Below are 15,145 nucleotides of genomic sequence, written 5' to 3'. Positions count from 1 at the left end.
TTAAAAGGATGTAATCTAGCTAGTTTAAATTAGCCCGGCAATGCCTGCATAAACTGCAATCGCACCCCTACGCTGCACTGCAGACATGAGAAGGCGCACACGTGGGGGTATTCAGGAGGACCTGTTCTGGTATAGCTTTCGTGTGCAGACAAACCCTAAATCAAACCACTGCAGAAGCTATGCCCCTGTAATCCACCATCTCAATCCATTGAAACCCTAGTCACTATTAATCCCTGCAAGAAATCTGGGGGTAGCAGAGAAAGGCATAGAAGTTATAACACAAACACGCTGAATGAGTCCAAAGTTAAAGGACAAGAATCGCTGAGAACCCTGCTCCAGGAAGAAAACCCAAACAAGCCAGAAACTCCTTTAATTAGCCTTCAGACTAAGATTTATATCATATAAAGCTCCCATAAAATAAAGCTGATTCAACAATAAAGGCTGGCATAATGGAGCAAAACATACTATGCCGCTGGGTGCCTGCCAAACCCAGTGGGCATAAATAAAGACCTGCTCTGCAGACGCTCAGACTTGATTTTGAAACAGCACTAATGCAACCGCACGCTGAGCAGTGTCCTCGGTGCCTCGAGAGACCCTCCTGGAAAGGCTCTTGAGTTGGTTACCGTGATGCCTGGCTCATTTTATCGGTGCGTGCAAGAATCTGGGGGTGCAAGTCGCTGGCACTCAAGAAAGGTGTCACGGGCTTGATGTGGGTTCCTCTGCAGGGCAGGGCCAGTGAAGACCGAAGCCCTGAAAGCTGCTGCCCGGTGGCTTTGGGACATGCCCCAGCCCTGATGTGCAGGGGCCATGTCGCGTAATAGTCCAGCCAACCTGTCCTTTCCACAACAGGCTTCATTTTTGAGATGGCCAAGATGCTTTGAACGGTTTCGGAGGATAGCGGGTCCTGCCACTGGCCGACAGCTTTCCATTCCTCATACTCACAAATTCAGGCAGATTTGGGGGTCTACACTGATCACACACCCCTTCCAGCCAGTTGCTCGCCTACGTTTTTCCTGGCCGGGTTTGCTAACTCGCATCCCTCAGCGCCCAGACCACCTTCAATAAGGCAGTGGCTCTTACACTGTGGATAATTGTCTGCCAGGAACTGGAGTCAGACCAGGATCATCGTTTTATGAGGGCCCCTGACCCAACATCCATCAGCGAGTAATAACTTCCCAGCAGCACCAACTCAGCCTGGATCCAAACCAACAGCCCAGAAGGGAAAAGGCTTTCGATACAGCTATCAGTCCCCCGAGCTCAGGTTGCCTATCTGTCACAGAGGAACGACTCCCAGCTGCACCTTCATGCAACCGCGGCACAAACAGCCAGGATCACAGCTTTATAATTTCATCAGTTAAATCATCTTCATGGCCTTCTCGTATCGGCGCAGACATTTTCAAAGCCAAATACAAGAGTTACAGCTGCCTGGTACAAACCAATCTGTATTCAACTGAGAACAAACCGTATTTCTGGTTTGCAAATGCTCTGCTTTTGTGTTGGGGCGCTTGGGCTCGTGCAGTCATGTCTGGAGAACCGGGCTCTACTCCTGCCCCGGGTGGGAAGGGAGAGGGAGCTTTCCAGTCAGGGCACTGGAAAGCATTTGCAGTGTCAGCAGGGCTGAAAGCAAGCTTAACTTTACTCCGGAGGCCAGAAATCTTGGCCTGGCTTCACCCCAGAAACTCCTCCCATGCACACACATTACCCTTGCGGTACCGTCTTCCCATCACCACCTCCACCTCATTACCAGAATCCTCCCTTACTTTGACCTCGTCTGTTGAAATCTATAATCGTGCATTAATCATCTCTGCCTCAACAACTCCATTCTCGGCTTCCATTGTCTTCCCAAATCTCTGCTTCCCGCTCAGAGTCCCAGGGATTTACACAGCTGCAGCCAGACTACGCTCTTCTTCCACGCAACGGGCCCAGGCCTGCCCACACCCCGTGTCATGGTCACTGACTCCCTCCCCGCTTGCTTCCCTCTCCAAATCCAATTCAAAATTGTCTTCCGTGTCTCCAGACCTTTGCAGCTCCTTTGAAGAGCCACTTCACCGCTGAGTACGATCGCGGAGGCATCACGTCATCATCCAGACTTGGCCACGGTGGCTCTGTAGCGCTCTCCTTGCAGCCCACAGCAGCTCCCAAAACCCAGGTCCTCCCATCTCCAGCTTCAAACTGTGCTACAAAGAAGAAATGAGCCCTCATGACCCAAGCCCAGACCTGGGTGTCAGGAAATCGTGAGTCCTTACAACTCTGATGCCAATTGGCTCTGTGGCCTTGGGCACGTCACCTAACCGTTCAGTGCCTCGGGTTTCCACCACCATTGCACAAAAGTACTTCAAGGTCTGATTATTCACAAAACACCTGGAATACATAACACGCATCATGTGCTAAGTGCCCCTACAAGATGACCCCGAGCATCTCAAATCTTGACTCCCAATCCTTTGCTGGAAACAGGAGCTGGCTTTCTGCAAACCAGGTAAAAAGCAACGTATCCCAATGACCCTCATTTTTGCAAGGTGCTAGCGTTTCTTTGTTTCCTATCTTATGAATACTGAGCAGTCAGCCAACGCGTTCTCGTTTGCGCAGAAGGATCTCAAGGCTGAAAGCCCAGCTAACGAAATACCAGATTGCGGCCAAAGCATGGCCCCACGGTCTGTCCTCTGCAAGGGCAGCACACCGCTATGCCACCCATTGAGCACCCTGTGCAGGGGATGCGGCTCCTACCCAAGCCCCGGCTACTCCATGAAAGTAATGCCAGGGCAGCAGCTCACTACGGGTCCAAGTCTTTCTCCACTTCATACTCCACGGATCAGCAGCCTTTAACAAATGCAGGCCTTGTGACCCAGCTGTGGCGGGGGGCTGCCGATCCCTCTGCAGCACCCCAGCCCTCCCTCCTCTCCTTTCTGCTTCGTTTACCCTCCATTTCTGTCACCAACGGGGAGGCATAAATTTGGCACCGCAGAGAGAGAGATACCCATGGGCACAGAGCAGGGACATGGGACGCTGCAGATGGGATGCCGGCCATGGCAGAGGAAAGCATAGCATAGGGCAAAGAAGGTGCCCCTGCTACTGCGGGCCGGATCTAATCTCTGGGGGCCAGAGCTGGCCCACAGGCTGTTGGTTTGCAACCCTTGCCATGCTCCATTCAAGCCCCTCTCATCCCTTGCACAAAGGGGGGTGTCCAGCCCTGCCATCTTCCTTGCACTGCCATCTGTGGTATAGGGAGCCAAGTGGGATTGCAACCACGTGCAACCGCATTAGCCAAGCCACAAACTGGCTCCACGCCAGCTGATTTGGAGCCTTCTCGTCTCCTCAAGCACATTCCTGAGTATTTAGACGCTGTGATCCACTGTTTACTGAAACAAGCACCCGCAGCCGTCAATCTCGCACATTGAGAATGATAAAACAAGTGCTCAGGCATCACTCACCGCTTCCTATGAGACACTGATCACTATAATCCCTCTTTGCAGACAAGCAAGCAAGTTGCATCAGGGCTCCAGAGCCATTGCGGTCCGCTGGAGAAAACTTCCTTTTGTCATCATTCAACCTCCAGCAAGCCTCTCCCACACGTACAGGCAGAGGTTGCGTCTGTGCCAGCCATTTGAGCTGCGCAACGACTATCCCTCCTGATCAGCTCCTGCCCAGTTGAGCGAGGTTATAGAGACAGTTCATTCAACTTTGATGCACATCTCGTTTTGGCCAGGCCTGCAGCAGCTACTCCAATGGTTGGCACCCATGATTTGAACCCGAGACCGCCAAAGCTAAATGTCTGAGCTGCAGCAGCTTGAGTTAGGGGGGTAACAACTCATATCCCCTGGGTATCGGGTAAGGTTGGGGGAGGTGGAGTGGACAGAATATGTAATATATGTTCACCAATGGGCTACAGAGAAGCTGAGAAATGCTGGTAGTGTTACAAAAACACTCAGCTGTATTATCTGGGTGTTGTCTGGGTGTTGCAGCACATGGAGCTGGCTATTTCTGCAAGCAGGTGAGCACGGACCTGGCACCAGGGATGGTCTCTCTCCCTCTCTCACAAGCACATGCACACTCTCTCTCTCTCTCTCTATGTGCCCCAGAAGCCAAAGATCCTGTGTTTTGAAATGTGGACCTGAAGCTTGGACATTGAGGCTACCCACTTCAAACCTGTGAAGAATCACCCAAGAGGGGCACAAAATGAACCTGCCAGGATGTGGCAGGCTACTGATTTTAAAGCAAAACATTAGGGTTCCTCCAGTTTTTGGTCCGATCTCGACCTGGCATCATCAAGATCAACCTTCTGTACAACACAGGCCGTGCGCTCCAACAACGTGAGACGAGCACACGTGTTCACTGCCTTGGCTGGCCAGCCGACTCCGCCACATTGAAGAAACGTGTTTGTCACAAAGCTTTTCAAGGACCAAAACTTTTTGCACGGTGAGGTTTCCAACTCGGCACAGTCCTGCCACATGCTGGGTACCTGCTACCTCGGATCTGAGTGCTCCTCCTGCCTTCGAGTTAATCTTGGGCATGAGCGCTATGCTGGTTTGGAGCCATCCTTCTCCCTCCCTTCCAGAGCTGACCCCTGCACGGTTACACCAGCGTTTACTCAGCAGTTCTGGTATACGGCAGAATTAAATGAATTAGGGCTCAATAAGACCTTTGAATGTAAGGCATGGGGAAAAGCAAGGTATTATTGCTACTTATAAGACCAGATGTGGCAAGAGACTAAAGAAACCCTTGCACACAGGGTGTCAGCAATACCATTCTCGCCGAGTCTCACCCTGTTAAGAAGCAGGGTTAGCTGAACATTAAAACCCAGAAGGAGCCGTCTGGAAACCAGGCTCCTCTTTGTACTCAACCTCTGCAGAAGAAGAAGAAATGGTTTTCAGGGGTTTTTTTCCCTCCTGTCTCTCCTCTTTCCCCGGGGATTTGAAACTTGCTTGTTAAAAGCCCAATGTCATGTGCCAGATCCTCCCAGATTTTGAACAACCCACTGAAGGATCTCAGCAGTTTTGCATGCAGGTGTTACCAGAAGCGGAGCTAGCGTTACCTTAGAAAGCCCACACTGCTGCTCTTTGCTGGTCTTATCTCTCAGAGCAGGGGTTCGCCACTGCTTTTGGGCAGAGTGATAAAAACACCCACCACCTCTACTTGGAAGATGTTGGCGTGCCGGGGGGCAGATGGTGGAGGAGCCTGATCCTCGTTGCAGCAGCACAGCCAGCACCCCTTCCCCGCTGTGTGCCCTAAGGTGCACGTTCACCCACCACCGGCAATGAGCTGATGTGGGGGTGCAGCTGTTTGTAGCCTTCCTGCCACTTGCCCAGGCTCTGTGGTGGGTGGCAGGGGCCTGCCCAGAGCCCTTGCAGGCAGCCAGGAGGCTGCAAGTGGCTGCACCGGGGTCCACAGAGCCCTGGCCCAGCTTGCTGCACATGCACCTTGGGGCAGACAGTGGGAAAAGGGCCAGGGCTGCATGGCCATAGCAAAGATTGGGCCCTTTGCGACTCCCCCGCAGATGTGCATGTACCCACCGTCAGCAACAAGCCGGGCCAGGGCTCCACGGACCCTGGTGCAGCTGCCGGCCGCAGCCAGCCTGGGCTCTGGGCAGGTCCATGGACACTGGGCTGCTCGTGGAGGCTGCAAGCAGCTGCACCGGGGTCCACGGAGCATCGGTCTGACTTGTTGCCGGTGGCGGACTCCTTTCCAGCCCATCTCCCATGACTCTTCGCAGTTGGGGGCTGCTCCTTCACTGGTATTACCCCTGCTTTTCTTTAGCCCTCCCTGCTTCTGCCCTCTCTCAGAGGCAGTGACTCCCTCCCCCTCTCTAAATGCCACTGCAAAATCTTTTCTCTCCCACTTGCGAGTGAGACCGTCTATGCAAAGCATTTTGTGAATGAAGGGCACGTTTCCAAGACCCTCTTTCCTCCCGGAGGCCCTCCAGGGAGCACACTGAATCATTTTTTATCCATTCTCGCTGAGTTTATTTGCAGGGTGCCGAGGACACGCCACTGATCGGTAGACGCCACAGAAACATTATTATTATTGTTGCATTAAACGACATTGTGGCATATCACAGAGAGAGCTGCTGGGTGTAATTTGCAGAAGTTTGCCCGAGAGCAAACGACTTTCCTAACCATTGTATATTTATGGCTTTATTAGTCATAATTTCCAAACAAATTCTAAATCAACCCCAAAGGCAGAAAATATCAGCCTCATTTGCTACAGTTCCATTTTCCAAGATTAAAAAAAAGTCGCAATACCATGAGGTTGGCTAATAGAAAAGAAATCCATAATGAAATGCCTACGAGGTCAGCTATGCTGTAGCGTGGCAGTCTAATGCACACACTGTTACCGGCCGCCAATGTTAAACTAGTTGCCAAAGTTTCAGCTCCCCCGTATGGAGATTTGGGGACAGCAAGCCTACAAGTTAATTACTTCTATTTTCCTACAGTGCTTCTGGTTCCCCCTTGCTATTAAGGCAGAAATACCTCCCAGGCTTCACCCCACAACCTTCCTCCTCTGTTAACTAAATTTTCGGTTGGGAATGTCAAAATCAAGCTTGCTCAAGATGAATGCAAATCTTTATCAGAGTTTCCTAAGGGCTTTTCATAGCTGGGTGGTGGATATGATGGATGCTAATGTGTTTTTTTTCCCCCATCAATATGCAGCACAAGGAATAATGCCTTACTGACCAATTCGACGGTAGTGGGGGTGTTTGGTAAAATGTCACGGATGTTCAGGAGAAATAAATCATACCCCATTATCCGTCAGCCCGCAAAGTTAAAACGGCCTTTGTTTCTATACAATGAGCAAACGCTTAAGAGCTCCCCATGGATCTCCATGTTTGCGTGCTGGCCAGTCTTCAACAAAACGTTGCTTAAAGAAGGGGGGCGGGGAGGGGAGACCCTAATGCAAAAATATACAGCAAGTAAAACTTCATGCTACCTGAATCACATTCATCTGGTAGCAGGTAATAATTACGCAGCAGCCCAGAGTAAAAGCCCAGATTTAAACACTGCTCAACCAATTAATTTTCACACATGAAAGTGCAGCAGAACTTAATTCAGGAGAGATCAAGCTCCTGACAGCCGGCCAAGTTCTGCATACGCGGAGCCTCACACCTATGATTACTGTAGGACTGGGGAAACCACAATACCCATATAGCTAGGCACCTCGCTACTGTGGATGCCTACCTGGTTCCACCTCTTCCAAGCAGCGGGATAGCGGCTCGGGCTCACGTTGAGCAGTCGAGGCGTGGAAGGACAGCACGCGATGTGCCACTTCATTAGAAGAGGAGGGGAGGGTCACACAACTACATCCCCCTCCGTCTGTAACAGCCTTCCAGATCCCAGAGCGATGCTTTGGCACGTGGGAGAGAAAAGGAGCTAGTGGATGCAATGATTTGTTTCTCCATTTCACCCCTTTCTCTCCTAACCGTACGCGATGCAAAAGGCAGCGCCCCTGCACAGGGAAGGCCAGTAAGACGGAGAAATTCTCACGGGAAAACCCATTCAGGAGTCACTTCCATGAGCACGGGCAACCTGCCCTCCCAGCTGGCCGAGCTGAGGATACATCTCTATCTATATCTAGATATATATATGCACTCAGGCCCTCCACTCAGCCTTCCTCCTGCTTAGCCCCAGCCGTGCCCTTGCCCGACCCCAGCCTTGTTGCTGCCCTGTTCATCTCCAGTCCCTCACCCCAGCTTATCCCGCTGCGCCTCTGGACCCCCCCAGCTCCTCGTGTTCAGTCTGACCTGGACTACAAACACTGGGATCATTTCAGATTAGGAATGACTCTGAACCTGGTTTGAGCCTTTTTGGCGCAGCCTTGACCCCTGATCTGGACTCCTTACAGGCTCCAGTAGTTGGCTAATCCTGCACCCCACAAGCGTGCCTGCGTCCCCATCCTTACTTTCCGGGCAGACGGGCTGATGCAAGAGGCTGAGATAATCCACAAGAAGCTCCAAGCCTCTGCACGCAGAGTCAAGCCAAACAGCGCCGATCCCCAGGACAGATGCCTACGAGACGACGGGCCGTGCCCGCACCAGTGCAAATGCATGGTAACATCGGCTGGACCCCACTAGCCCCCGCCTTCCTGCTTCACCCTGCCAGAGGCAGCCCGCATGGAGCAATGCTCTGCAGCACACAAGAGACGGTCCCCCTGCCCGTCTCCCTCGTACACGGGAACTGCTGCGACTCCACTGCCATTACCGCCTTGCTGGTTTTGGTGCCAGGACTGCACGCAGCCTCCCAGGAGGCGTGAGCTCTTCTCCGAAGGGTGCAAATGGGGATCCTAGCGCTGGAATTGAGGGGCCTTGGCGTCATTGCACATATTTTCCGACAGTGCCTCCACGGCCGGGGACGCACAGCACAATGCAATGGATCTTGAACAATCGCCCGGAAACAGGTGCAGAAAACACACTATAGCCATGAATCTAACCTGGGTTTAGAGGACCCTAGTGACAGCAAGGGACATTTGCTTGATGGGGCTGTAATTTCCATTTGGAGAATTGCTGGGCTCTAATTAGTCCAGCCTCTCATTCCTTTACCATTATTGAGGGAGAGGAGCAGCAAAAGGGGAGGGGAAACCCCCTGGTTTTTCCATATTTGCAACGCCTGAGTAATGCAAAGCAGCCTGGCAGAGAAAGAGTATGTCTACACTTGCAGTCGCTTCTGGGATTGCAACATGGATCCTGCTTCTGAGCACCAGAAACTCCCCTGGCTTTCCCCAGGAGCAAGACCTGGGGTTGAAACACGCTTCTAGTATTCCCATGGCACTAATCAAACCGCACGCTGCAAACTCCGTCAACTCGCTGCAGTCTGGGTAATATTAACAGGACCCTCCTCTCGGCCTCTGGCACTTCTCATTTGCGTGGCGCTGCATTATCTAGTGGAATAGCCACGTGAGTTCCAGCACGTCTGTAACCTCCAGGGCTTCTCCTTTCACCCTCCCCCAAGAAAGCAGACTGCCAGACTTATTAAGCAATTAAAAATCCAGGTTTATTTACCCATTCCGCAGGAGCCAGGTTAAAGCCGGTGCCCTATTATTCAGGCTTAAAGATTTTGCTAATTTCCTTTAATCCACTTAAACCTTTAAAGCATGGATAATGGAAAGCAGACAAGCAAAGCATTCTGCTTTCCAAATGCAAGGACAATGGTTTCCTTCCCTCGGAAGAAGGGCAAAGCTTTAGACAAGATCCCTGAAAGGTCAGCAAGGAACCCTTCACTGTCTCCATGCTCCCTGGAGATGCCTGCTCAAAGGTCACAGAAGCCTCACTCAGTTGCCCTTAGCGAAGAACCTAACTACAGATGAACCGCAATCCCCCAAAGGAGACCCAAAATCAATACTTCAACATTTAGGAGGAAACTAGAGCTGGCAAGAAGGCTTGACACACTCTCGGGCCGGCAGACTGAGCCTGCTACACTGGGAAATGTAGACAGCGGCGATGCGGGCTGGATGGACAGACGCGAGCACTGAGCGGGTCTGATGGGTACCGCTACTACATATAACCACATGGAAAATCCAACTGGGAGAAGACCACGGGTCCACAGTGAAATCCCAAATTGCAGGAGAAAGTTTAAGGGGCTCATCCATCTTTCCAGGGCTGTACTGAAGGGCTCTGCAGTTATACAGCCACCTCTCGCCCTCCCGAGACCTGATCAAGGACAGAGAGGAAGGTTGCTGACATTGCCTATGAATGCGTGGGGGGAAATAAAAAGCAACAGCAAGAAAAGGAAACAACTTAGGACAATTTCATTGTTAACTATATCATTGTTAACTATAGGAAAATCTAGTCTATGTTCCAAAACAATACATTGTCTTTCTGTCCCGCTATCTCCAAACACTATATATGCCAGTATTTTTAGGCCCTGCAACAGTCTTGAGGTATGTAAGCACCATTGAGCTAATGTCTGGAAAAGGAAATGAAAGCAAAAGTCCAGAGAGCCGCCCAAGATGATGGAGAGTCAGAAGCAAAATAGGAAGTCAAGGCCAAGAGACTATGTCCCAGATGTCTGCTCTAATTGCTAAAGCACACTACTTCCCAGAGCAGCACAACATATCATACAAAATGAAGGTTGGAAGGGACCTCGGGAGGTCACATCTAGACCAACCCCCTGCTCAAAGCAGGACCAGCCCCAGCTACATCATGGCATTTGTCTAGCCGGGTCTTAAAAACCTCCAAGGATGGAGACACCGCCACCTCTCTAGGTAACCTGTTCCAGTGCTTCACCACCGTCTGAGCGAGAAAGTTTTTCCTAATATGCAACTTAAACCTCTCGCTGCAACTTGAGCCCATTGCTCCTTGTCCTGTCATCTGCCACCACTGGGAATAGTCCAGCTCCATCCTCTTTGCAGCCCCCCTGCAGGATGCTGAAGGCTGCTATTAAATCCCCACTCAGTCTTCTGTGAAGGAGGGACCTGGGAAGGACTCAAAAGCAGGCTGCACTCATCTAGACTGAAAGCAAGCTGCAAGAATGCAATCTCTTACCTTCAAAAGCAATGGTGGGATGTTCTCTCCTGACACACTGCTGGTGTTCAGTTTCAGGGTACTCAGGCACATACTGTGATACCGAGAGATGAAACGTAAGAAGAAAGAGGCCGGGCAAAGGCAGAGAAATGGCCTTTAATCTTGATACCACCATGATTGAAGGCCTGCTGCGGATCTAGCTTCCAAGGTAGGTCCTGGGAGGACACCTGCAACACAAAATAATTTAATTTTAGGAAGGGCGCCTGCTTTTCTGAAGCCTGCAACAAATCTCTGGAGAAGGTTTTCCTCTTTCGCTAGGAGCCCACGTGTGCTAACCACATGGGATAATGTTCGACAAACAGCACTGAGCAAAATTAAGTGCCTTTCTACAACTCCCACTGTGCAATGCCCACGGTATTCGTAAAGAAATTGAAAAGTGCAAATTCTTGAGAACACAAAAATGGCCCATGCAAACCATTAAATATAGGTGTTATTCAAGCAGTGAAATACAAAAGTATAGGGCATAAAAAGGCAGGAGGGAAGTGGTGCCAGGTAGCAAGACCGCAATTCAAAGCTCTCCCATGTTTTATTTTTCCCCCTGTATCTCAGGGGTTTTAAATGCTGCCATAAAGATGATGTGCATCTCTTCACACCCACTAATATGTGGTTCTGCAGCAAGTGCTATGCAGTCCTGAGCACTAGCAATCCCCGCTCGCTTCAGAGAGACGGGCCAACGATCAGCACATCGCAGAGCAAGGACGTGCAATCAAGTTGCTGCAAGGTGAGCAAAAGTGCAAACTTAACAGCGCGTTGCAATGCTGTGATAACTGCCTGTGCGCACTCTTTCACCGTCGCAAATGCAAGGTAACTCCCCCCTCAACGGGGAGTGAGCAGGCTACTGGCACTTACTGCAGGGTGAAACCATGCACATAGGTAGTTACAGCGCGTTAGCTATACTGGGGTGAGTTCATACCCTGCTTACCCCATAACAGCTCATCCACGCGCCCAGAAGCTCAGGCCTCAGCCCAATAAGGATTTCATACAGGGCTTTTCTCAAATCCAACCACCGTTCTCTCCCAAGCTGCATTATTTCAGCTCACAAACCCCTTTCTCTTTAAAAAGCATCAATATAAAGTTAAATTAGCAAGCGGTGGGATTAACAATTAACACTGGCAGAAATGAGATTATGGAAAATACCATCATTGGAATTTAAGATGAGCGTGGGTTTTGCCTCGTGTCATCACACACGAGTATACTGGGGGATCGGACACACACATGCATGGGCACATGGATGCAGGCACTATAGCATCTCTCCACTGAGATGCAACGTGCAAGCTATCCTACAGCCCGCTGAAGCCAGAACACCCCATAAATTTGCAGGGGTTGGCTTGGGTCACAATATTATCACTGCAGAAGTGAACAAGAAATTCAACCATCCCTAAATCCAGGGAGATGTTTCTTATATCACCCTCTAGTCCGCACTGGGGTCCAGAAGAGGCAATGTCAGCCTTCCTTGCTTAAGAAGGACTGGTGATGGTGGAGGATACCAAAAAAAGTGACCCCAGGTGACATTAATGAGTTCCAGTGACAATCAGATCCTTGACTCGAGTACAAGCGAGGCTTCCTGCACGTTCCCCTGATGCTTTTCCAGTTCGCTGTCAAGTCTAGATTCAAGGGATGAAGTAGTCTGAGTTTCAGTCTCACAAAGATCATGGACTCATAAAACTTGTAGGAAGAGAAGACTCAATGTCAGGCAGTCTATTCTCCTGCCAAGGCAGCGTTCCCTGTTATACATTTACTAGTGTTTTGTCTGGGCAAGCTGTGAAATGTGCCAAGTGATTGGATTTCTGCCACTTTTCCTGGGAGACTGTGCCGCAGCCCAACACACATCACTACTGCTTCGAAAGCTTTCTCCGACCTTTGGTATAAATTTCCACCCTTTCTTATAGGTTCAAGTTGATCGGGGCGGATAAATCCAAAGTTTGCATTTAGGATTCATGTTCTGAACTTCATACGAGGTGGAAAACTACTAAATAAGATCAAGGTGGGGAAAAAAAACCCATAAAAACATCCTGGATGCTCCTCCACTTAGATCTCTCAGATCTGTAAAGTTTCCACGACTGGAAAATTAACCTGAATGAACACTGTGCACCACCCGGAGCCGCTATCAAGGGGAAACGTGTGCTTGGATCAAGGACAACACAAACCTTGACCCTCAAGCGTCGACTTAACGAGAATCAAAAGCCAAGGAAGCACTGAACAAGGACGTTCTTTGGAGCAGCCCCCCGCTAGGCTGCCTTAGTCGCTTACTCATCCATAATTTAAAACAACCTCTCAATCAGCAATCTATTGCTGCTGACTGCAATGTTGGTGTTTTTTAAAAAAAACATTTCTTCTTTTCATGAGGAAAAAGGTGCCACGTGAGGAAAGGGATGATCAAACCAAAGCGCTGATGAGGAGCGGCCGGACGGCTCAACGGTGCCTGCAACCAGCCACCACTTACAGAGGTGAAGCTGATCTTGCAATTCTCTTGGACGTAGGCCCAACCTATGTCCGCCTCAACAGCTGACCCTGGAGCCCCAAAATCGAACCCTGCTAGAGCTCGACCAGAATGGCGTGGGACCGATCCAATTTGAAACCTGTCTGCATTTGGGTCTTCCCCAGCTTTCAGCAACTGACGTTCCACCAACTATGCAAATCCCCAGCCTACAAAATCATGGCTTGCCCCAACGAATATGCCCCGTTTTAAGCTGTTCAGATGGATGTGAAGTCTCGTATGACAACGTGCTCTCGAGAGACCCCCCAGTGAGAATGGCATAGGACCTCAGCGATGTTGACCCAGAACCTCACGCCCAAACCTCAACCTGAACTCAAGTCCCGGGGCAGGACATGTGGCTGCACCTGTCTGTTCATGAGCTCCCAGGGCAAAAAAGACTGACCACCCTCCTTCTCCTTCCCCCTCTCCCCTCCTCCTGCTCTCTGGGGCTCGGTGTCCCCGTCCCTCCAGGGCACAAAGGACACAAAACATGTTAGCGATGCCTCTATTGATACGGTCAATGCATTCAGGTCCTGGTGGACCTGGGGGAAGGATGTTCCAGGCAAGCCTGCATGCAGAGACAGCGTGTAGAAAACACACCTTCCTACCTCTCCTCCTGACGACTGTTAGCTATGGGGCCGCTTATGACTGCAGCTGGGGTAAAACCTATGGGGAAAGAAGTGGTCTTCCAGTTAAAGCAGGGCATCGGAGACATAGGTGCTCCATCATCATGCAGCCGTGCGGTTGAAGCCACTAGAAATAATGCAACCTATACCTGTTTCTCTTATAACCAACTCTATAGAGAAGGCATAATGTGCCCCACCACCTCTGAGCCACCTCCTGCTCCTGCAGCATTGCTCGGGCACCGTGCTTCTTCCACAGCCCCCGTACCCCGGCAAAGGCTCCAATACTCGTCTCATTAACCCAGTCTTGTATTACCATCACTTCTCCACCTTCCTTGGAATTACTCCCGATTTACACAGGGTAACTTCACGCAGACCCTGAGAGAATCAAACTCTGCGCCGAAAAGAAAAAATACCTGCAATTGATCTTCAAGGCTTTAAAACAAACCTCGCTGTAGAAACGGCTGTACCGAGACTTCATACCATACTTCCTTAGACTGTAACTGTCATTTCCCTATAACAGAATTTGATGATGGGAATAAAGTTAAAGGATGGAAAGAAAACTCTCCATCTTTAAAGGAGAGAGACATCCATTTAAAGAAGAAGAAAAAAAAAATTTCCGTGCGAGCTCCCTTTACGATCGGGTAAATTTATGATTTTATGAAAAGAGGATATCTGAAGCAGGGAGAAGCAGCAGACAAAGATGTGTGCATACATCACAACATTTTTTTTTTTTGTAAAGTATTGGAGAAGTAAGCAAAAGAACAGTGGAAAAACAGTGGAAAATGTAACAGCTGAGCAGAACAGCCCTGACAGGCTGGCATGCTGAAAATAAAGCCCCGGGGCTGCGAAAAATGCAGCCGTTGCTCTCAGTTGCCACCGCCTGGCCTCACCCCACACCCCAACAGCTGGAGTTCACCGGTGCAGACAGCTTCGGGAGGCTCTTTCGCGCCATGGGGTGGAAGCGCCGCGTTTCCCTCCGCGGCTGGAAACATCGCTCCACCACTTACCCATCACTTCTGTTGATGGCACGAACGGCGGCTCCATCTCGCTGCAGAGAAGCGACACGGTGCAATTACCGAACGCAACGTGTCAAATCCTTCTATCACGTTTGCCGTGCTCGGCTCCGTCCTCGCAGGGTGAACCCTTTTATTAATTATTTTTGATGCACAAACTTTTGAGCGATTGTTTAGATGTGCATCTAGGAGGAACGCCAGGCTTGGTTTTGGCAAATGCATTATTTCTTTTTCTCTCCCCCCCACTTAAACCCTAAGACGCTTCGGGCCCTGCAGGCTCTGGCTGCGATCTACGTTAGTTGAGATATGTAGATGCTCCTCCATTACTGCAGGATCCGAGGGCCTCACAAATCTCAGGGTAGTTCTCCTCCCCGATTATGCCCATTTCAAAGAGAAGGAACTGAGGCACTGAGTAGTAATTTGCCCAAGGGGCGCACAGGAAGTTTGTGGCATAGCGGGACTCGAACCCAGCTTCCATAAGTCCCAAGCTGACCTCTCTTCCCCCGAACCACCGCACCTCTGC

At 50.4% G+C, this 15,145-nt stretch overlaps 1 protein-coding gene across 5 annotated transcripts in view; it reads right to left on the bottom strand.

The window, feature by feature from the left end:
• SEMA5B (semaphorin 5B) overlaps window positions 1-15,145 on the bottom strand; it is a 336,437-nt gene that overhangs the window by 158,024 nt on the left and 163,268 nt on the right. For all 5 annotated transcript variants that reach the window (XM_059727480.1, XM_019480389.2, XM_019480390.2 and 2 more), the window contains exon 3: window positions 10,469-10,674. In XM_059727480.1, the coding sequence (XP_059583463.1) occupies window positions 10,469-10,622 (154 nt within the window). In that variant the 5' untranslated portion in view covers window positions 10,623-10,674. The remainder of the gene's footprint in view (window positions 1-10,468; window positions 10,675-15,145) is intronic.

The sequence above is a fragment of the Alligator mississippiensis genome, chromosome 4 (assembly GCF_030867095.1).
Source record: "Alligator mississippiensis isolate rAllMis1 chromosome 4, rAllMis1, whole genome shotgun sequence".
Taxonomy (NCBI): Eukaryota; Metazoa; Chordata; order Crocodylia; family Alligatoridae; genus Alligator; species Alligator mississippiensis.
The sequence above is the reverse complement of the archived record's forward strand: the minus strand, read 5'-3'. Positions and strand labels throughout refer to the sequence as shown.